The following is a 22,687-nucleotide window of genomic DNA, read 5'->3' as shown; positions in this document are numbered from 1 at the left end:
CATTATTGTTCTAAAAAACTCTAGACCGCTGTCCAATGCAACTCCTCACATTTCAGTCACACTTGCAGTAAAAACATTCAGTCAGTGAACCGGATAATAAGTGCATAGCAAAGAGGTTTGCAAATATCTGAAATATTTCCACAGATAGAGTGTCACTAACGTTTATGAATGAATAGAATACAACAGGCATACGGTTTTACTCACAAACTAAAAGCGGTTTATTTTTTATAAAGAATAGAGTTATAAATGTTCTAAACAGATGTGGCTTATTTGTCTTGTTTTTTTACATGAAACGAACAGAATTTAAAAAAACTATTAAACACGATTACTGAAAGCAGGTGCTCACGATTAAAACAATGCCAAATGAATGTGTGATACTATTCTTAGGTCCTGAGGTTGTCTTCATGGAGCCTGTTTTGACATGTTGAGCGGCTGAAAGAAAGTGCAGCTTACACTGAGATGTGACTTATCCGTGTTTTTATCTTTTAACGACGCAATTGTGATCAAGTGCAACGTACATTAAGGTGATGCTTTATTTCCGGACAATATGGTACATACAAGATTAATGAATCTACATTCGATTTAATTAAATGCAAATTATTAGGAAACCATTAGTGATGCTTTACAATCTACACTACAAGTAAGCATTGTAAACAAATAACTAGATTACTCAACCATTATCAACAAGCTTCTTGCACTGTCCATACCTTGCTGATTTTAATGGGAGCGATGCATTTTTGCCTCACCACTCTACCTGCAGTGTCAAAACGCACTATATTTCATTTATGTGTCCTCATCACTAGTCCTTGTTCTCCAACCTCTCAATTTACAAATTAAGCACTGAGCACAAGCAAGTTTTATTTAAGAATTTAATGATGACAGGTCATGTAGTATTAGATGGACAACATTATCTGACAGTAATGAGGACATTTGGACACGGCTGGTGTCCAGAATGAGGACGTGGTGCAGAGAGGCCATCTGGTGACCTGGAGAGGCACCTAAGTTCTTGTGTTGGAACTCTGTGGTAAATTCTGAAACAAACAAATAGAACAGAACAAGCAGGAGAGATGAAAAATTCACTAAAACCAATTTCGAAGCCTATTCACAAAGTTATCCCGATAATTAGCTTTTTGGAAATTTGCCTGGAATCAACATTTCAGATCGACACCATTGGGAGCAACTTGGGGTTCAGTGTCTTGCCCAAGGACACTTCGGCATGTGGAGATGTGTGGGCCGGGAATTGAACCACCAACCCTGCGATTAGTGGACAACCCGCTCTACCACCTGAGCCACAGCCACAAATATAGCAAAACACTATTAAAAAAACATGATATTCCTAATGTTGATTTAAAGAGTGTGTTTTGGTTCAATTCAGGCATACAAACTTTTTTTGATAATTGCATAACATTTCATTACATTCTGTGTGATCAGGCTTTAAAAGGCATTTTGGATTTGATAGGGCACTTTAAAAAAGACTTCATATAGTTTAAAAAGGGAATATCAATCAGATAGAGAGGGAAATTATCAGATTTTCTGATGAAATGTCATGGTATCTGGGTCTGATTAGATGAGATTAACATGCACTAATGCATGCAAACATCTTATTCGCCCACAACTGGATGAGTAATGACAGAAGCAGCATCTGGATCTCAGATGCTGAACGACCCACCCTATATTCTTTCCCACAAAACCACTTCTCCTTATGTGTTACCTTGACAATCAGTGTCGGCCTTGGCACTCCCATCCAATCACAGAGCTGATTCCTGTGTGTCCGCACTGTGGCAATGTCACTTTCCCTGAGAGAGGAAACGTAAAAACATACATAAATGCTCATAATCATGCTGTCTATATGGTGTTTTTATTTGAATTACATTTAAACAGTAGGCTACATGCACTTCATGTTTCCTTCTACATTAAGGATTTTGTCTCTTGTCCACATTAATACGTTTTTGTTTGGAAACACTTATTTTTCTCTACGTTTCCGCCTTCCCTCAACAGTGATATGGCATTTTTGACAGTGAAAACTGAGCTTATCGAAAATGCTCTACCAAGTGGATAAATTTGAAACTGCTGTCTTCTCTTTGTAATGTGAACAGGGAAAACTGAGATATTCGAAAACAATGACGTATTTGTGGTCAAGTGACGCATTCATATGATCCATTCAACCCAAACAATCAAGATGGCGGCCCATATTGTAGTGGCGCTGTATTGCCGGATATTCACTTTGATAGTTTTGCTAAAGATAAATGTTACACTGAAGGAATGCAATGTGAAGGTTGTACAAAGGAACACGAGGACAATTGTGTTTCAGACTTTGAATGGCGATTTTTTTTGCATGCCCAATAAGGGGATTTCCAGACTTTTGGAAAACAGCAGTGTTGTCGGAAAGCATTTTCAAAAACGAAAACGCAGTTTTCAAATGTATCCAGATTAATGTGAACGTAGCCTGATGCAATGTTTATTTTTTTCAAGTTTGCATAAGAACGGTTGGCTAGTCAAAAATCTAACTTTGAAGAAATATTTCAAGCTATACACAACTTAGTTTATTATTGTTACAATTTTCATTCAATAACGTTAATGACTGTCGATTAAGAAAATGTACAATTTGCAACCCTAGGATAAACAAATGTGTTGCACCGTATGCCATTGTGTGCAGCAGAAGTGCACAAATTTATAGTTATCATGGAGTTATACATTATAGCTGAATAAAGGGATCGCACTATTTTTGACCAATGGATTTCAATGATCTTTCAAGTCATTTGTGACTATAGAAAAATAAACAGTTATCAAAATATTAATAACTACAGTCTTGACCAACACATAATAGGTATCATTTAAAGCTTAGAAGCTGCACTTTACAATGCATGTAGGCATTATGACCAAAACAACAAGTGCTTTCAAATTTACAGACAAATCAAAAGTGTTGATAATTTATTAATAATTTTGCACTAAATATAAAAATAAAATAAAAATAATAATCAAATAGCCATGTGTTTATATGTTGTTGGAAAGCTCTCAAAGAGTATAATACAACCAGCCTATTTGTTTTACGCTTAGACACAATTATAGCGAGTAATAGCTAAGTATATGACATACATGTTACATGTAAACAGGTGTTGCTCATAAGCCGCGTTTTGGCAAATAACATCATGAAAATTTAACAGAACATTGTGGATTCCCATTAAAAACAGCCCAAACACAACGTAGTCAGATGAAAAGATCATTATATAATCCACATGAAGCACAACGTGCATGCAGCACATAATGTGCTATCTGGCTAAAAACATGTTAGCGTTCCTGGATCAAATGACAGTACGTTGACAGTGTCATGGAATGTTAAACCAATCATATCAGGATTCAGGTCACAGCAACCAATGGTGAAGTCTTCCAAATATGGGCAGAGAAGATTGTTCACTCTAATTACATATGGCCACCAGGAGATGGCGCCAAGTACATAAAACAGACTCAACGATGGCTCAAATGACACAGAATGGAACTGAATGAGATCACGTTACTCATGCCTGCGTGCTTTAGAGAGAGATCATACCTTTATTCATTGTTGTGTATTTAGTTATTACGTACAATTATTATGTTTATTTGTTTGGAGAGGCTTTTGGACACATGTAGACGTTTTTGGAGACAAGGATAAATTATATTTATAATGCAACTTTTGTGTTACAAATGTTTTTTCAGAGCTACTTTATTTACACCCGGAGATATATATGTCAAATCAGATCATTTTTTTTAGTTAACCTTTGGCTCAAGCTTTTTTTGTTGCTGTTGTCATTTTTCAGCTGTTCAAGAGTCTCTGTACTGACCATAATCTATGTCATAATTTTTTGAACACTTGAACCTCCTTGTTTTTTTTTGTGTTTTTTTTTTTTGGTCAAGTTATAAGCCTTTAATTTTGGGCATGCCACTGAAACAGGAAATCTTTAAAAACACCTTCAGAGCTTAAAGGGTTAATGGATGAGGATTTAAAAAAAATATATATATATATATATATATATATATATATATATATATATATATATATATATATATATATATATTATCCACAATGATTTGCTAATGAACCATACAGACCAATGTGTGAAGAATGATTCACAATTAACATCATTATGGCTTGAGAACAAGTTTTAGTCTACATACAAGCAATAAATAGTTGATTAAATACTTAATCTGCATAACAATAAAAATGTTTGTTCATTTTCACCATATTTCTTTTTATATTTTACAGGGTTCCTCATACAGATGATTCAAAGTTTAATTCAAAAACCTTTCAAGCACATTTTTATTTGTTTTAAAGGACTATGCTCGAGATACCATTAAAACAAATGATTTATTTGTTCATTTCAAATAAAAATATTTGATTCATTCAGTTAATTTATTTTTATAAAACACCACTTATTACAAGTACAACATTTCTTAATGTGCATTTTTAACTACACATTCTCACAGTAACAATTCTTGTTTCATACATGATGAAATTGATGTGCAATTGTAGTGTGCTCCTTTAAAACACACTTCGCTTTCCAACAAAAGGGAATAACTGGGTCTGTAAACATTAGTCCATATGACTCGTGCTGTGTTCCATGTTTTCTAAATTCACACAACAGAGTTATGCGAGGAAATGACCAAAATTGCAAATGGGTCATTCTCAAAAAAATTTTTTTTTGACATTTTCCATTCAGTTTTTGCCCATAAACACTGAGGGTAAACGTTTTGTAATATGTTGAAATTATTTGTATTCATATAGGACAACTTGAACTTTTGTACTTTCTTTTATCATTTAATTTTGTTTAACAAAGTTAACATTAATAAGGGTTAAATGGGTTACACCACCCCATTTTTGTGTGAGAAAATATTACAGTTAAAATGTGAATTAATAACTTTTTAACATGCTGTGAAAAATCACTATATGCATATTTAAGCAGCCTCTGAACTTTGACCATATAAATTCTTTTCAAATATATTTTCTAAAACGTGCAAAATAGAGTCAAGCCATTTCATATGATTAAAGGTTAGGTTATAGAATGATACCTTTTATTTTTTTCTTTTGGCTACTTGAAAGCTTCTTCGTGACAAAAAAACAAAAAAACAAAAAACAAAATCAATGGACATTTTTCCAACATATTTTGATATTGACCCAAATGTTGTCAGAAAAAAATATTTTTTTGAGACACAAAGCTTTCTTTACACAAGAGGGCACTAGACTGCTCACAAAACTGAATCCTCCATTGATCTGCATTCAAATCTCAGAATGTTTTACATCTTATATAATTGTTTCACTCTGGAGAGTAATTTGTAATTAAAACTGATAGTTGCAAGGATTCATACTTGTTAAATCTGCCACAGCAGTATCTATAAAATATATTTTTTAAATCCTCCAGTAACAATTGATTGTGATTGGCCCATTCTGAACAGCGCTTCCAAAAGTAACAGGTGTCGAAAATAAATAAATACATTTAATTTATTAAATGATTTAAGCAACATTTTCCTACAATTTCCTATAAATCAAGCCATTTTTAATCACCTCTTGGTAAAAAATTTATATTTTAAAAGGTTTTCCATGACGTAAATTTGTAAAAGCTTAATTCAAGTACTGATTTTAGTCATTTCTAGACATTTCTTAGACTTTTCTAAGCCTGGAAGACAGAATTTTAAAATTCACTGATATTTCCTGGTTGAATGACTTTGAAAAACCTGTATAATTTCCAGCTATTAATGCAAATAAAATCCAAATAAATATGTTTTTGTCCATAAAATAATTGTAATATTAAATGAAAAATATAAATAGCAAATATTCCATTCTTCTGCATACAAAAAAGTGAATTAAAGCAATGTCATAGGCCACCATTCTCCAATAAGCCCCGTGTCAACACTCACCAATTAGTGTCACTAAGCGAGGCCATGACATCAGCTAGTACTTGATCATCGACTATGACATCATCATAGGTCAAGAGCATTTCGTACACCTGGCTGGCAGTCGTCTTTCTGATCTTCAGACCCAAGAGAAGGAAAAGACACAGAACAATGGAGTCAATATCAGAACTACATTCTGAATACAACAGAAGTATCGTCTAGATTAAGTCTGGGGTTAAGTCAACTACATGCATGTTCTCCCCACAGACTGTCATAGACCAAATCTGCCCATGTATGGAGTCAGGAAGTAGATGCTCACCACGGGGAAGGGATGACCGAGCAACATTAGCAGCTGCACTAAGACATTCTTCCTCACATCACCCTGAAACTGCACCATTCCACAGAACCTAATGGGAAAAAATTATCTCAATATTTAAAGCCTTTTGAAAATATGACATATTTAACCAACCAATTCGTTTTCATCCTCATAGTGTGTGTACACTGGATGTGTGCACGTACAAAGTGCAATAGCACTTACACAGCTATACATGACAACAACTTCTGGACATCTTTCGACTTCTTGATTTCCTCCTTACACAGTGAGAGTAGCTCAACACCAAATGGATGACTGAAACCAGAGAGATGGCATCAGAAACAAACCAACAAACACACACACACACTCCTTTATCTTCCCATTTCAACACATGACTTGGCCGTGCTCATCCACATTTCTCCCAAACGTTCTCCCTGTGAGAGCTCTCTGTGAATTTCTGCCATGATATCATCTCTCATGCAGAGCTCTGGATGCTTTGTTTATCTGAGCCAAGGGAGGCAATGATGGACACATGGCTTTCCCACGCTCACCTCTCCTCACTGGTGAAGAGTTCAAAGCAGCCATTGGCAAGGAGTAGGTCCACCATCTTCAGTAAAGGGACAGAGACCCTGTGGTTGAACAAGTATCAATCAAAATATTGTACAAATTCAATCATGTTAACTGAAGCTGAAAGCAATGAAAGCATACACTTTAATAATGTGAAACTTCAAAAATCAGCCAAAGTTAAAGCAATGACAATAATGACTAATACAGGGCTTGAAATGAATCCACATAAACCCTCACTGTAGGGCTGGTCAGTACGATGACTGTACAGTGATGTGTAAGAAAGAAGTACACCCCATGAAAGGTTTCTCCTTGTTTGTATGTTGGCATACAGACACTGGAAGTTTTTGTACAGTAATGATGGGCGAAGGTGTTATAATTGAACCATTAAATATATGATTGGAAATGTCTTAACTAAAATATCAACAGAAACTCATCTGTCATCTTGAAAAATATAGTTGCTGGTATAGGATTTTATAATATAATATATATATATATATATATATATATATATATATATATATATATATATATATATATATATATATATATATATATATATATATATATATATATACAGCAGCTTGGCTCACCACTTGCGGGTGAAGTTCTCCGTACATTATATCCGCTCCGTTGCTTATTATGCCCGGAACATATGTAGCGTCTAATGAATAAATGTGCACTGCTCCACACATTCAGTTTCTAGGATGTCCAATACCTCTTGGAAATTTGTATATGGCAAATGTTTATTTTCTCCCCAATTTGGAATGCCCAATTCCCTCGTGGTGACTTGGGTGGTGGAGGACAAATATCAGTTGACTCCACGTCTGTGACCGTCAATCCACGCATCTTATCACGTGGCTCGTTGAGCGCGTTAACATGGAGACCTAGTGCGTGTGGAGGCTTCACGCTATTCTCTGCGGCATCCATGCACAACTTGCCACGAGCCCCACCGAGAGTGAGAACCACATTATAGCGACCACAAGGAGGTTATCCCAAGTGACTCTACCCTCCCTATCAAACGGGCCAGTTTGGTTGTTTAGAAGACCTGACTGGAGTCACTCAGCACACCCTGGATTCGAACTCATGACTCCAGGAATGGTAGTCAGTGTCTTTACTCGCTAAGCTACCCAGGCCCCGGCAATTTTAGCCACACAAAGTGAGGAAAAACATCAGTAAAATTACAGGTAGAAAAAAAAAAAGTGGATAATGCAGTAATTGCGTAAAAAAAAAAAAAATGCATTAAACAGTCAACTATTAATTGCAGAAAATAACGTGTTACACTTTCCTGTCCTAATATTTATAAATATAAATAATGAGACATTTAATATCTCTTCATAAATTTGGACAGTTTTTAAATATTTTTATTGCTTTGTACTTTAAAAGACATCTTTAGTGAGACAAAAACTTATGAAAAAGACACTGGTGTAAAGCCGGACCTGTCATTGCATAGTGTCTTGGCATATATGCACATTTCCCGGTAATCATTGGCTGACGCTTCGAAAGGTCGGTGACAATGGGGACAAAGTTGAAATTTAACACCCTTTAGACATGATTGTATTCACAAATATTTTTTATTGAATTTTAAGATATTAAAAACGATTGTGATTTATAATGTTACCACGATATAAAATGACATTACTTATTGCATCTGTATGACATAGACAGCTGTTTTGTGGCCGTGTTGTGTTCAGCAGTGCAATTGTACCTGTCATTGCGGATGTTATCTCTGAAGATGCATAACAGTGTGTCTCCAAACTGCTGCAGTGCTGTGGCATTCTGTTGAACGCCCTTCAAGTACTCAAATAAAGACTGCGAGGAGAAACGCACCTACAGACACAGAAAAAAACACAAGTTTTTTCTCTAGAAATATTTGGCCATTTTGAAAATCACAACTTTGGCAAAAACGGTTCGTTTTCCCAATTGACAGAAGGTTCACCTCCTTCTTGAATCAAGAAACAACAACAAAAAAATACTTGTCAATGGAAAATAATAATATTAATAAAGAAAACAGAAATTGAGCAAATACTGTGTAAAAAAAAACAAATGTTCATTTCAGTTCAGGAAATGTGTATATGCCTCTTGTGCTGTAATTAAAATGCATTACGTATATTAGGGGTCCCAGATCTTATGAACAAAAGATATTTTTTAATATTTTTACAGTACATTTCCAATTTCCAGACTTTTTCAGTTGCTTGTGATTACTAGATACAGATTTTTAAACATCAAGCCAAAGTTATTTGGCTGAACGTAATTAAAAATATATCCCAATTTCCAATTTCCATGGTTTTTCTATTACTTAAAATATATACTATACAGTTTATACAGCTGAAGTCAGAGATTTACATACACTTAGGTTGAAGTCATTCTAACCATTTTAACCACTCCACAGATTTTATATTAGCAAGCTATAGTTTTGGCAAGTCGTTTAGGACATCTACTTTGTGCATGACATGAGTAATTTTTCCAACAATTGTTTACAGACAGATAGTCCATTAAAAGTGAAACAATCACAATTCCAGTGGGTCAGAGGTTTACATACACCAAGTTGACTGTGCCTTTAAGCAGCTTGGAAAACTCCAGAAAATTATGTCAATCCTTTAGACAATTAGATTCTTCTGATAAGTTAATTGGAGTCAATTGGGAGATGTACCTGTGGATGTATTTTAAGGCCTACCTTCAAACTCAGTGCTTTTTTGCTTGACATCATGTGAAATCAAAATAAATCAGACCTCCACAAAATATTGTGGACCTCCACAAGTCTGTGTCATTCTTGGGAACAATTTCCAAATGCCTGAAGATACCACGTTAATTTTTACAAACAACAGTACACAAGTATAAACACCAAGGGACCAAGCAGCAATCATACCGACATGTTCTGCCTGCTAGAGATGAATGTAGTTTGGGGCAAAAAGTGAAATCAATCCCAGAACAGCAGCAACGGACCTTGTGAAGATGGCAGACAATATATCTATATCCACAGGAAAACAAGTCCTATATCGACATCATCTGAAAGGCTGCTCAGCCAGGGAAAATCCACTGCTCCAAAACCGCCATAAAAAAGACTAGTTTGCAAGTGCACATGGAGACATTGGAGAAATTTCTTCTGGTCTGATGAAACAAAAATTGAACTGTTTGGCCATAATGACCATTGTTATGTTTGGAGATTAAAGGTTGAGGCTTGCAAGCCGAAGAACACCATCCTGACCGTGAATCATAGGGGTGGCAGCATCATATTGTGGGGTGCATTGCTGCAGGAGGGACTGGTGCACTTCACAAAATAGATGGCATCATGAGGAAGGAAAATGTGGATATACTGAAGCAACATCTCAAGACATCAGCCAGGAAGTTAAAGCTTGGATGCAAATGGGTCTTTTAAAATGGAAAATGACCCCAAGCATCAGTCCGATAGAAAATTTGTGGGCAGAACTGAAAAAGAGTGTGCGAGCAAGGAGGCCTACACACCTGACTCAGTTACACCAGTTCTGTCCAGAGGAATGGGCCAAAATTCCAGTAACTTAGTGTGAGAAGCTTGTGGAAGGCTACCTAAAACATTTTGACCCAAGTTAAACCATTTAAAGGCATTACTACGAAATACTAACAAAGTTTATATAAACTTCTGACCCACTGGGAATGTGATGAAAGAAATAAAAGCTGAAATAATTTTTGTTTAATAAATAAACAAAAATACATTTCACATTCTTAAAATAAAGTAGTGATCCAAACTGACCTAAGACGGAATGTTTTCTATGATTAAATGAGTTGAATTTATTTGGCTAAGGTGTATGTAAACATATGACTTCAACTGTATATATATTTTAAATTACCATGATCTTTCCATGCTTGGAAATCACAATTTTCAAATTCCCTGATATTTGCAGGTTTTTACACATCGTATAATTATGTTGGCCACCCTTCTATTTATGTATTGGTATCATCAGAAGGCAACTGAAAAACCTAAATCGGCCAATGAAAACTTTTCCCACTAGAGCTATTGGAGCAGACCTGAGCCTGTATAGGTTTGGTATGAAAGCTGGGGTAAAAGATGTACACTTGAAAACGTATCAGTTACCTAACGTAACCTCGGTTCTCTCTAGATGAGGGAACGAGTATTGCGTAAGCTAGCTTACGCTACGGGAAAGATTAATCTTTTCTGAGATATTGAAGCCAAAAAATTATCCTTAATTTTTGTATCCATTGTCAACGCAGTGCGGCAGCTGCAGACCTTGAGCGGGCTAGCTAGCGAGCTCATAGGTTGCTCTGCGGCAACTGCTGCAGCCTATAGACGAGCTTGGGCGAACTCGCATCCAATGAGAGGCGTCCGCGCTCACTGCAACAAAGCCCGCCAAAATGGGCGTGACTAGAGTGCATATAAGCGTAGTTCGTAGGCTGGAACCCTGGTTTTCATTGACTGAAGCGAAAAGTCGCTCGTGGCGCGAGCACGGCCGGCTACGCAATACACGTTCCCTCATCTAGAGAGAACCGAGGTTACGTTAGGTAACCGATACGTTCTCTTACGAGAGGTTCTCTCGTATTGCGTAAGCTAGCTTACGCTACGGGAACCCATTGTCAACGCCATGCGCGCCAAGCATCCACTGTATAAGCCCCAGGGAATTAAGGGGGGACCCGGGGGAGCCCTTATGAGTGGGGAAATAATATTTGGCCGGCAAGAATGCGGGTCATTGATTGTGTAATACATAAGCACATAGTGGGAAGGGAACGACAGCGCGGCGGTGCCGGTCTGTGTGGAATGTGTCCCAACAGTGCAGCTCACCAGGAGAGCTGTAGCGTATTAAACCGCTAGTAGTTTTGCCTGCAGAGCAGGCACTTCCATATTGTAAAATCTGACAAAGGTGGAGGGGGAAGTCCACACATATGTCGTGAATGGAAATCCCGCTGGACCATGCCCACGAGGATGCCATGCCTCTAGTGGAGTGAGCCCTAATGCCCAACGGGCATGGCAGGTCTTTTGACGCGTATGCAGAAGCAATAGCGTCCACTATCCATCTAGATAGTGTCTAGATAAACGGTTTTGAGTGAAAGGTATTTCAAATCCACGGATTGAAGTGGTTCGAAAGGGGGGGCTTTCATAGTTTCGAGAACTATAGAAAGATCCCAGATAGGAACCGATGGGGGGCGCGGGGGGGTTCATCCTTCTAGCTCCCCTGAGGAAGCGGATGACCAGCTCGTTTTTACCCCATGACTGGCCGTGCAGGGGTTCAGCGAACGCCGCAACGGCCGCCACATACACTTTGAGCGTGGATGGGGATCTGCCCTTATCCAGCAGCTCTTGTAGAAATACGAGCAGCGACGACACCCCACATGTCCGCGGGTCCAGGTCTCGGTCGGTGCACCATTTTGAGAACACAGACCATTTTGACGCATAGAGTCTTCTCGTGGAAGGGGCTCTAGCGTGTATGATGGTGTTTATTACTCCTTCTGGCAGAGCGACGGGTAGTCGTTGATCACCCACGCATGCAGCGCCCAGCGCTCTGGGTGGGGATGCCAGATTGTGCCGCGAGCTTGAGAGAGGAAATCTGCTCTCACTGGGATGGGCCACGGCGCTGTCAGTGACAGCTGCGTAAGCTCCGGGAACCATGTCTGATTCTCCCAACGCGGGGCTATGAGGAGCACCGAGTGACGCGCTTCCCTGATCCTCTGCATTACCTGTGGCAATAGCGAGACGGGAGGGAAGGCGTAAAGCGGGCGTCTGGGCCAGTCCTGGGCCAGCGCGTCCTCGCTTCGAGAAAAATATTGGGCAGTGAGAGTTCTCTTTGGACGCAAAGAGGTCTATCTCTGCTCTGCCGAATAGGTGCCATAACGTCTGGACTGTTTGAGCGTGCAGGGACCATTCCCCTGGGGGAATATTGTCTCTGGACAGTCTGTCCGGGCCGTCGTTCAGGTGGCCTGGCACGTGCGTCGCCCTCAGTGAGCGCAGGTGGCACTGGGACCAACTCAGTATGCGTTTCGTCAGATGGAAGAGGTTCCTGGATCTGACACCGCCCTGACGGTTTAGGTAGGATACCACAGATCTGTTGTCCGAACGGACCAGGACGTGGTGACCCTGAATGACCGGGAGAAAGTGCACGAGCGCATACTCGACCGCTATCATTTCCAGACAATTTATGTGAAGGAGCTTTTCCTGAACTGACCATAGGCCGAAAACCGGAGAGCCCTCGCGAGACCGCGCTCCAACCCGTGTTGGACGCGTCTGTCGAGATGACTTTTCGGCGAGATACAGCTCCCATTGTCACTCCCCGCTGATACCATTCGGCCACTGTCCAGGGCTGCAGAGCTGAAATACAGGTCTGAGTCACCTTGATGGGCTGGCGGCCTGTGGCCCAAGCCCAGCGAGACGCGCGGGTGTTTAGCCAATGCTGAAGCGGGCGCATGTGCAGTAAACCCAGCTGAAGTACTGCTGCGGCTGATGCCATGTAGCCTAGCACTCTATGAAATTTCTTCAGAGGTGTGAGGCTGTTCATCTGAAATGACGCGGCTAGTCGCTGCACACGGCGCGCGCGCTGTGTAGATAAGCGAGCCATCATTGCCACTGAGTCTAGTTCTATTCCAAGGAAGGAAATTGCCTGACTGGGCTGTAGTGAGCTCTTGGTCCAATTGACTGCAAGGCCCAAACTGTTCAGATGACTGAGGAGAACTGTCCTGTGAGACTGAAGCTCCGTATGTGATTGTGCCAAAATCAGCCAATCGTCCAAATAGTTCAGAATTCGCAAACCCTGACTCCGCAGGGGTGCGAGCGCCGCGTCCATGCACTTCGTGAAAGTATGGGGTGCTAATGACAGGCCGAACGGAAGGACGGTGTATTGATAAACCTGGCCGTCGAAGGCGAATCTCAAGAATGGCCTGTGACGGGGATTTATCTGAATCTGAAAGTATGCATTTTTCAGATCGAGAGAAATAAACCAGTCCCCCTGGCGCACATGCGCGAGGAGTTTGCTGGTTGTAAGCATTTTGAACGGCTTTTTGCAAGCGCTTTGTTCAAAACCCTGAGATCTAATATTGGTCTGAGGCCGCCGTCTTTCTTGGGGACAAGAAAATAACGGCTGTAAAACCCCGACTCGCTCAGGGGAGGCGGCACTCTCTCTATGGCCCTTTTGCACAGAAGGTTTGCTATTTCTGAACGAAGCATGCACGCTGCTTCCGTGTTCAAAGTAGTTTCGAGCCAGCTCTGAAGCAAGGAGGACGGCGATCGAACTGTAGCAAATAGCCCTGTTTTATTGTGCTTAACACCCATTCGGATATCCCTGGAATATCTTCCTACGCTTTGAAGCGTAATGTTAGAGGGTGAATGGCCAAATCGCTCTGATTGCCGCAGACAGCGTGCTGAACAGAATGTGTGAGCGCGCTTACTGTGCTTATGCTGGACTGCTCGCAGACAGCATGGACAGGCTGTTCTGTGAGTGACTTCCCGATTGAGGTGAATGGGGAAAGAGTCACGTCTGTTAAGTGATGCGCAAGCATAGCCACGGGCACGGGACTTACGTACAGAGAAGTGTTTGCTGGCCGTGTGACAGAGCGGGCAGAGAATGGGCGCGCGCACGTATTCGTGAGCGCATTTATTGACTCTAACACTCGAGTGGTTCGTAACCGCTTTTGAGTGTGCTCTGATAGGGACACGGGACGTGTAATGCTTGTGTGTAGGGGTGAACACTGAATTGTGGGCACATTTTCTACACATAAGGCTTTATTTTGGGTCGCCGTGGAAACGGCGTTTGAGTGCAGGCAAGCGGATAATATCACCGGCATGTTGGCTGCTGAATCCACCACTGCAGTAGCCTGAGAGAAGGGGACTGACAGGGGGCGTACGGGACTTACATACAGCTGGCCGTGTGACAGAGCGGGCAGAGGAGGGGCGCGCGCACGGGCTCGTGGGCGCGTTTAACTCCAACACTCGAGCGGGTCGTAACCGCTTATGTGAGTGTGCTCTGATAGGGACACGGGATGTGTAATGCTTGTGTGTAGGGGTGAGCACTGGATTGTGGGCACATTTTCTACACATAAGGCATGTTTACTCTTTACAAGATTTCTTTGGGTCGCCGTGAAAACGGCGTTTGAGTGCAGGCAAACGGGTAGTATCACCGGCTTGTTGGCTGCTGAATCCACCACTGCAGTAGCCTGAGAGAAGGGGACTGACAGGGGGCGAAGCTTTGACGGTGGTCCGGCCGTGGCGGGACTGAGCCGTCGTTTTCTCAACAACGCTAGGAGGACTTCGGTTGCTCAGGTTTCAGTACAATCTTAGGCGGAGGCCCGCAGGGGGGTGGCGGTCTGCGGCGGCTGTCTGAGCGCGATCGAGGGCGGCCGCCCTGTCGACGCTGAGAAGTCTGGCTTGTTGAGCTGGGCGCTGTGAAGAGGCTCGTGCAGGAGGCTGGTCACGTGGGCGGCCTGCAGAGGAGCTAGCGCGACGAGGCAGAAAGAGATTCATGGCTTGGGCTTCGAGAAACGGTCAACAATGCCACTCACCGCGGAACCGAAGAGACCGGACAGAGAGAGCGGCGCGTAGTGCGTTCAGCTTCTCCCAAGTCGGCTAGTCAGATCTGAAACAGCCTCTGTCTGTAAGACGGCCATGGAATGCAGAGCAGATGCGGCTTGGCTGACGGCGGTATAGGCGCGGCCAACACAGGCGGAAGTAGTTCTGCAGGCCTTAGACGGGAGCACCAGCTTAGACCACCATCTCGCAGAGGGCGGGCAAAGGTGCGGCGTGGAGTCTGTTGGGAGCCTGCTCAGGGGGCGGTGACCACTCGAGCCCGAGGCGGTCGACGGCCTGTGTGAGGAGGCGCGTTAGTTCCCCTTCGACTCCGACGCGGGTCCTGCTGGATTCCTGGGCCGAGGAGGAGGCGTGTGAGCCTGACCACTCCTCGCTGTCCGAAGCCATGATGGAACAGCCCTTATCCTCCACTTCTTCGTCCGAGATGGCAGCAGAGCAGCCGCTCGGCGGCAACTGCGCGTCCCGGGTGGGCGGGGAGGGTGAAGGCGATGCTCGAGGGAGGGGCTCCGGCGAGGCAATCGCTTCTACCACTGGTTCCGGCAGCCTTTGAGAGCGGCGCTTTTTACTGCGCGGCTGAATGGAAGGCGGCGCTGCGGCTTCGGTCCTGAGCGCTTCGAGTCGAGCCCGCAGGGTCGACATCGGAAGCTCGTCGCAGAGATCGCATCCGCCTTCAGCGAGGGCGAGCTCTGCATGCCCCAGTCCCAGGCAGAGAGCGCAGATGACATGGCGGTCTCCGGTGCTGAGAGGGGCGCAGCATGAGGCGCAAGTGCAGCGAGGCATCTTTAAAAAGACGCTCGTACTCTTTTGTGAAGTTCATAAGAGCTAGCTTGCTTTAAAAAGGATACGTCGCCGGATGGCGTAGCTCGCAGGACGGCTGAAGGTGGCGAAGACGGCCGGCTTCTTCGAGCGCTGTCCACGCTTGCTTGATGCCCCTCGAACGGCGACGCGGCTTCCAGTTCAGAGATGTGAAGAGCTTCGCTGAAGAGATGAAAATCAGGGTTCCAGCCTACGAACTACGCTTATATGCACTCTAGTCACGCCCATTTTGGCGGGCTTTGTTGCAGTGAGCGCGCGGACGCCTCTCATTGGATGCGAGTTCGCCCAAGCTCGTCTATAGGCTGCAGCAGTTGCCGCAGAGCAACCTATGAGCTCGCTAGCTAGCCCGCTCAAGGTCTGCAGCTGCCGCACTGCGTTGACAATGGATACAAAAATTAAGGATAATTTTTTGGCTTCAATATCTCAGAAAAGATGAATCTTTCCCATAGCGTAAGCTAGCTTACGCAATACGAGAGAACCTCTTGTAAGAGAACAGGACTCTGTGAGTGCAGCTTGCATTCATTGCATGTCTTGCAACACATCTGCAGAAGACCGATGGAAATTCAGTTCGGGTCATGTGAAGTAATCAAACCAAGTGTGAAAACAGCTTCAGAGTCATTGATGGTTTGTGCAAACATAACGTATGAGATAGCAGGTCCTGTAGTTTCTGAGTGAAAAGCGGAAATAATCAGTAGAGAAAGCAGCACTTTCACTCAACTTCCTGAATAAAATGGAATTACCCAGTACACTCACATTTAACACAAACTTCTCACATGTAGCAGTTTTAATATATGTATATATGTGTAAAGTGTCAGCTTAAGTTATCACAAAGCACAGAATCAGACCAAAGTCTGCTGTGGGCTCCAGAGGGAAGCTCTGTACACTGTTCTCCATCATTCAGCATTTCGTCTGTGAGAACCACTCATATAACCAGCAGTTTTGGCTCAGAAAGATTACACTGTTCCAGACTGAAGGTGAGAGGGTAACCTCTACTGTGGGTCCCCTCAAAAAAGAGAGAGAGCAAGTAAAACTCTGCATGGTCTTATGGAGGGGTTTATAAGGCCAGTTGGCAGACGAGTTGACGTTTATTGTGCTCGAAGCTCCTATTAAAGGCCTTCACCTTATATTTCTTCACATACAAATACTGACGTCTATAAATAACAAAAGCTAAAAGATGATGTACCAATGGCCACTGGAGCAGAGGCTCCGAGCCTCAAACACAAAGGGTTTAAAAGTGAAACATAATGGAGGGATTGTGAGAAAAGAGAACAAATGAGTGAGATCAATCATCAAACAAATCTTTCAGAAAGCTTTTTGCACTTGACCGATTCAAAATAATCAAATTGATTTGACATATGATTTGTTGGCAAATCGGACATCATGCAGTTTACATTTGCAGATTTGTTATTTTTTGCATTGTTCAGTTGTAAATGTAACAAAACAGTCTGGAGAAATGCTTCATTGTAAGTTATAGTTCACCCTAAAATGAAAATTATTTACTCACCCTCATGCCATCCCAGATGTGTGTGACTTTCTTTCTTCTGCTGAACATGAAGATTTTTAGAAGAACATTACAGCTCTGTAGGTCCATACAATGCAAGTGAATGGTGACCAAACTTTGAAGATCCAGAAATCTCATAAATGCAGCATAAAAGTAATCCATAAAACTCCAGTGGTTTAAATCCATGTCTTCAGAGGTGATATGATAAGTGTGGGTGAGAAAGAGATACATTTTAAATCCTTTGTTACTATAAACCTCCACTTTCACTTTCATATTCTGATGGATTACTTTTATGCTGCATTTATGTGATTTTTGGATCTTCAAAGTTCTGGTCATCATTCACTTGCAGTGTATGGACCTACAGAGCTGAAATATTCTTCTAAAAATATTTGTGTTCAGCAGAAGAAAGAAAGTCATACACATCTGGGATGGCATGAGGGTGAGTAAATTATTTTCATTTTTGGGTGAACTATCCTTTTAAGGCATTCATTTTCTCCAAATGTAATGCAAAGTGAATGTCAACTGAAATATTTATCCTTATATTAAAATAAACTATTCAAAAAGTGTACTTACTGTAAGCACAGAAACAAAGTATTTGTGCTTTGTTACTATACACCCCGGTAGTGATTTTTATTTATATGTTATCTAACATTTTATATATTTCACAGTGTTTTAGTAGTGACCTGAAGTTGTCTTTGAGTTGTGGGAGGAGTCACGAGCATGGTTTAATACTTAGGGTTACGGGTTTGTTCAGTCCTTAATGCCTTTCTCATGATCAAGCACATAACAGGATGAAGAAATGTAAAAAAAACAATAAGGTTTAATTTGTTAATAGCATTATATAACATGAAGTAACAATGACAACAATGAGCATTTATTAAAAATTAAATTAAAAAGTTAATTTTAACAAAGTAATTGTTTTTTTTTTTTTTTATCAAAAGCTGTACAAGTTAACATTAGTTAATTCACTATGAACTACCATTAACTAACAATAAACAATTGTATTTGTATTAACAAAGATTAATAAATGCTGTAAAAACATATTGTTCATTGTTAGTTCATGATACCCAATTCATTAACTAATGTTAACGAATGGAAATTTGTAAATTGTTACCAGTTATTCTAATACATTTCTGACATTTTCAAGGAAAATGCAAATCAAGAGTGAATCAACACAGGCTTATTTTCTGAATACCCCAAATAACAGACCACTTTTGTGTTGTAAGTCTTACAAAGTTGAAATGTAGCAATGATAAGTAATAATACATGACCTAATAGTCTCAATTTCCCTGAAACTATTCACTTTTCTTCTGACAGCGGTCACCACAGACAAACTCTCTAAAGAGCAGATTGATTGATGACTCCCCCTGTTGGTCACTCTTGTGTTTATGTTCTGTCTTTCCTCACAATGCAATTTAAGATAATTGATCAACTCCTGCATAAGAAATCTAAAATAGACCTGGGCTTCAGGCAAAAATGCCACCAAAAATGATAAAAATGCCCTATTATTTAAAATGGGGGTGTTTATCTGCTATTTTACATTTGAGACACTAAAGTGAACTCTAGATATCAATATTCACTCTGTTTGAAGCAAGTGTTGTTGAATGTGTAGATACTATGAAATTATGAAAAAAACAAGTTGTTGATGTAAAAAAAAAAAAAAAAAAGAAAAACTTCCAATGACTACAAAATGTCAAACGGCAATTACATAAAAAAAAATAAAAAAAATAAATAGTACAATTTTAAAAGGTAAAGAACAAAAGGTAAAAAAACAAAAGCAAACAAACATTAATCTCCGGGAGTAAATATTAATAAAAAAGTAAATTCCTTGCACAGCTTGGAACGCTTCTTAATGGTTATGATTACGGTTGCAGACTTGGTTGGTTATTTGTTTAGAATGAAGTAAATTTACCAAGCCCATTTTAGTAAAAAGAGTGAATTTTGCTTTAATGCTTTTGCTTATGTGGCGTAACCTACTGTAGATTCGGTGAGGCCACCCACAGACACGGTGAGGCCCAGGAGCGTGTGGTACTGGTACTGAGGCAGCTGCAGGAGCTGAGTGATGTGAGGGAAGGCCTGTGATGCAGCATTCCAGTTGAGCAAGTTTCCTGTATTTCTGTGGTACATGTAAAAAAAACACCCAGGGTGAGAGATAAACACAGATACAAGAGGTGGACAAAACAACAAAACTAGTGATAGACCGGGCCATTTTGTGATCATCTGCATAGCCAGATAGCGTTTTCACTTGACTGAATAACAGAAGTGTTAACATCCCCTTATCAATAGATTTGTCAATGGATAGTCAACACTTTCGGTTTTAAATTTTTTTTCTTTTCATGTTAAAGCAAATGTGAGTAATTATTGCATACAATAAAGAGTATGTTTCACTTTGAAATGTTGTGTACATCTGATTTGCTGATTTTGTTCAATTGTATTATGTTTATCTGCATTTATGTCGGCCATCCTGCTCTATAGATATCGGCCAATGAAAAACCCATTTCGGTCGACTACTAAACAAAACAAACAGTATAAAGACAATTTTTATCATTTTCATTTTAACATTCTAAAAATAATTTTATGAAATCTATATGTTTGAAAAATGCAATACACTGCCTAAAATAAACCATTTTTATTTTGTGTTTGAAAATATGATGTTTAAGATCCATTTTTATTAAAAACTTGAAAACCGATTCTGGACTGACTGTTAGAAAATGTGTCATAAAAAAAAAAAAAGTATTCTAATAATAAAAAAATTATCATCATATCACCCAGCCCTAGTCACAAGTAGCCTGTGTTTGCACATTTTCAATCAATGTACAAAAAGGTAGTGGACAAATGCTTCCATTCTTAGGGGCCGTTCAGACAGAACCAGTACTTGCACTAAAACAAATCACCACGAAAAGAGCAGAGTGCAGGTGTCTCAAAATGCCTTTTTAAAAGTTGAAGTTCTTTTTAACCTGACACAGTGACTATTGTGCCGGAATAGTCAAAAACTTTTATTTAAACTACGCAGATAGAAACAAAAACGCATTCAGTGTGATAGGCCCCTTAAAATGGGTCTATTACTAACAATAGGAGACCAGACCACTAGTAAAAATTTGTCTATTTTTTCATTTTAATTTAATCTATTTTATTTAATACAATTTGAGTGAAAAGTTTTAAAAATAATTTCAAAGGATTTAGATAAATTCCAGATTTCTTAGTATTTTGTATGACCCCTTTTGCTCTAAGACAGCATGGACTACACATGTGTGTATAAAACTGGTGATGATCCATGTTATCCAGCATGATTCAAGAATGTTTCAAAAAGCATAATGTGTACAAAGTCTTTTGTACAAAGTTGTAAACATGGTCAATGTCACAAGTTTGCAAATATTTGATTAGAGACCGAAAAATTCAGAAATCTTAATATTACTTGTTAAATATTAAATATTACTAATACATTTTTGATGTTCAAATTTAGATTAAATCTTTGTTCATTTTGAGGTTTAAATTACAAAAAGCACATTTTCAAAGTGGTCTCATACATTTGGACCTACTTTATATAAATACTCAAAACATACTTTTATGTTCAGCTTCAACAAGCGATTTAACTGTTCAGGCAAAAACCAGATTTTAACAATATTTGCAGTCATTATCTGCAGTAGTTGTTTTCTGCCTCCAAAAGGCTAATGTTCACACAGTCAGTGTTTGGGATTGACAACTGCATTTACTTACAGGTGGACTTGAAATGTCCTGTTTATACAACAGCTTACAGTCTTGAATGAATGAACGAACAATCAAAGTCACAACACCTGTAACCGTATTGACTGTGACTAAAAAAAAAAACTAAGATGGCAACATCCATAACACTGGCATATCTTATTACAATTGACACCATGTTATTAAATAAACGTGTTCAAACAAGGTGCGAGTTCATCCACTGAACTCATAATTAACCAGCAGCAGCTTTGATTACTTTTGTGTGAGTGTAGAGCGCAGCTTTTGTGTTGCGCGGCTATATCTTCAGATGACAGGAAGCTGATATCTTCGTCTCCGTAAGTTGAAACCTCTCATGATCAGCTTGAGACATGCTCTCACATAATGTGACGTGACTGACAACTAGTTGTCCAGTATGGTTCCATTCACACACACAGGTTCACACAGTGAGTCCTGAACATTTACTGTGTAAGTTTGGTTACAGAATGTAGTCACTCTCATAAATAACTGTAATAACTGTATGTGATCGTAATCGTATTAAGCACTTAAATACAGGACTGACAACTGTAAAAAATTGTTTAGTGTAGAGGTGCATCTGGCCAGCCAAACTTCCCTCAAATTCATGCAATGAAATTAAAGCGCCACAGGCAAAATTGCACGCTGACAAAACTGGAATGTGCACGGCAGCACAAAACAGAGCGTTTATGGATGCGATGCACACCCTTTACACGCTTGTCCAGACACATCAAGCATAAACCTTCTTAAGGTTTTTAGGTCAGATCAAGTTGTATTTTCATCCTAGCACATAATGGGATTGGGACCAATACTGTTTAGTCTTATATGTGTTCATGAAAATAAGTATGGTGTAGTTCATTCTGATTGGAAAACTGTAAATGGGGCACATGTCAGGAGCCCAGTTAAACCCCTGGTGCACTCACGGAGGGAAGATGGTCAGTAGCTCATCTCGGTGGGGAATGTGAGGTACTGCTGGCTCCGAGCTGTGGAGCAGACGAAGGAAAATGGTGCCAGCATGGGCTCGGTAGCGGTCTATCTTCTCTGCAGCTTGCTGGGCCAGGCAGCACATCATTCGCTGAACACTACAGAGAAAGAGAAAAATATTGATTAATCTGTGATGAGTAGGTAAACAAGCCTCAAGTTTTCACCAATTTAAGAGGATAGAATGTTGCATATAGTGACCCTAGACTGTGAAATATTGACTCTGCATAAGTACTGACAGACTGACATATCAGCCAGGCCAATTAATAAACCGATATTTTGGCCAATAACTAATTAACAGAAGTGGTCATTTGGCCAATGTGAGATTGACGAATTTACAAAAAGCCTTGTGAATGGATAATGCACATTTTCTCTTTGAATGTTTTTGTCAATTTTGAGTAAATGTACTGTAAATAGAGCTGTCAATCAA

General features: G+C 40.3%; 1 protein-coding gene across 1 annotated transcript in view; it reads right to left on the bottom strand.

Moving 5' to 3' along the window:
• Positions 1–419: 419 nt before the first annotated feature.
• Positions 420–22,687, bottom strand: part of LOC127653005 (tubulin-specific chaperone D-like) — a 54,461-nt gene continuing 32,193 nt past the window's right edge. The window contains 9 exon segments of the mRNA XM_052139478.1: positions 420–1,031; positions 1,712–1,796; positions 5,890–6,002; positions 6,185–6,272; positions 6,404–6,493; positions 6,730–6,807; positions 8,451–8,572; positions 19,540–19,678; positions 22,200–22,358. Of these exon segments, the coding sequence (XP_051995438.1) occupies positions 999–1,031; positions 1,712–1,796; positions 5,890–6,002; positions 6,185–6,272; positions 6,404–6,493; positions 6,730–6,807; positions 8,451–8,572; positions 19,540–19,678; positions 22,200–22,358 (907 nt within the window). The 3' untranslated portion in view covers positions 420–998.

This window comes from Xyrauchen texanus, chromosome 12 (genome assembly GCF_025860055.1).
Source record: "Xyrauchen texanus isolate HMW12.3.18 chromosome 12, RBS_HiC_50CHRs, whole genome shotgun sequence".
Taxonomy (NCBI): domain Eukaryota; kingdom Metazoa; phylum Chordata; class Actinopteri; order Cypriniformes; family Catostomidae; genus Xyrauchen; species Xyrauchen texanus.
This window is presented reverse-complemented; position numbering and strand designations above follow the sequence as displayed.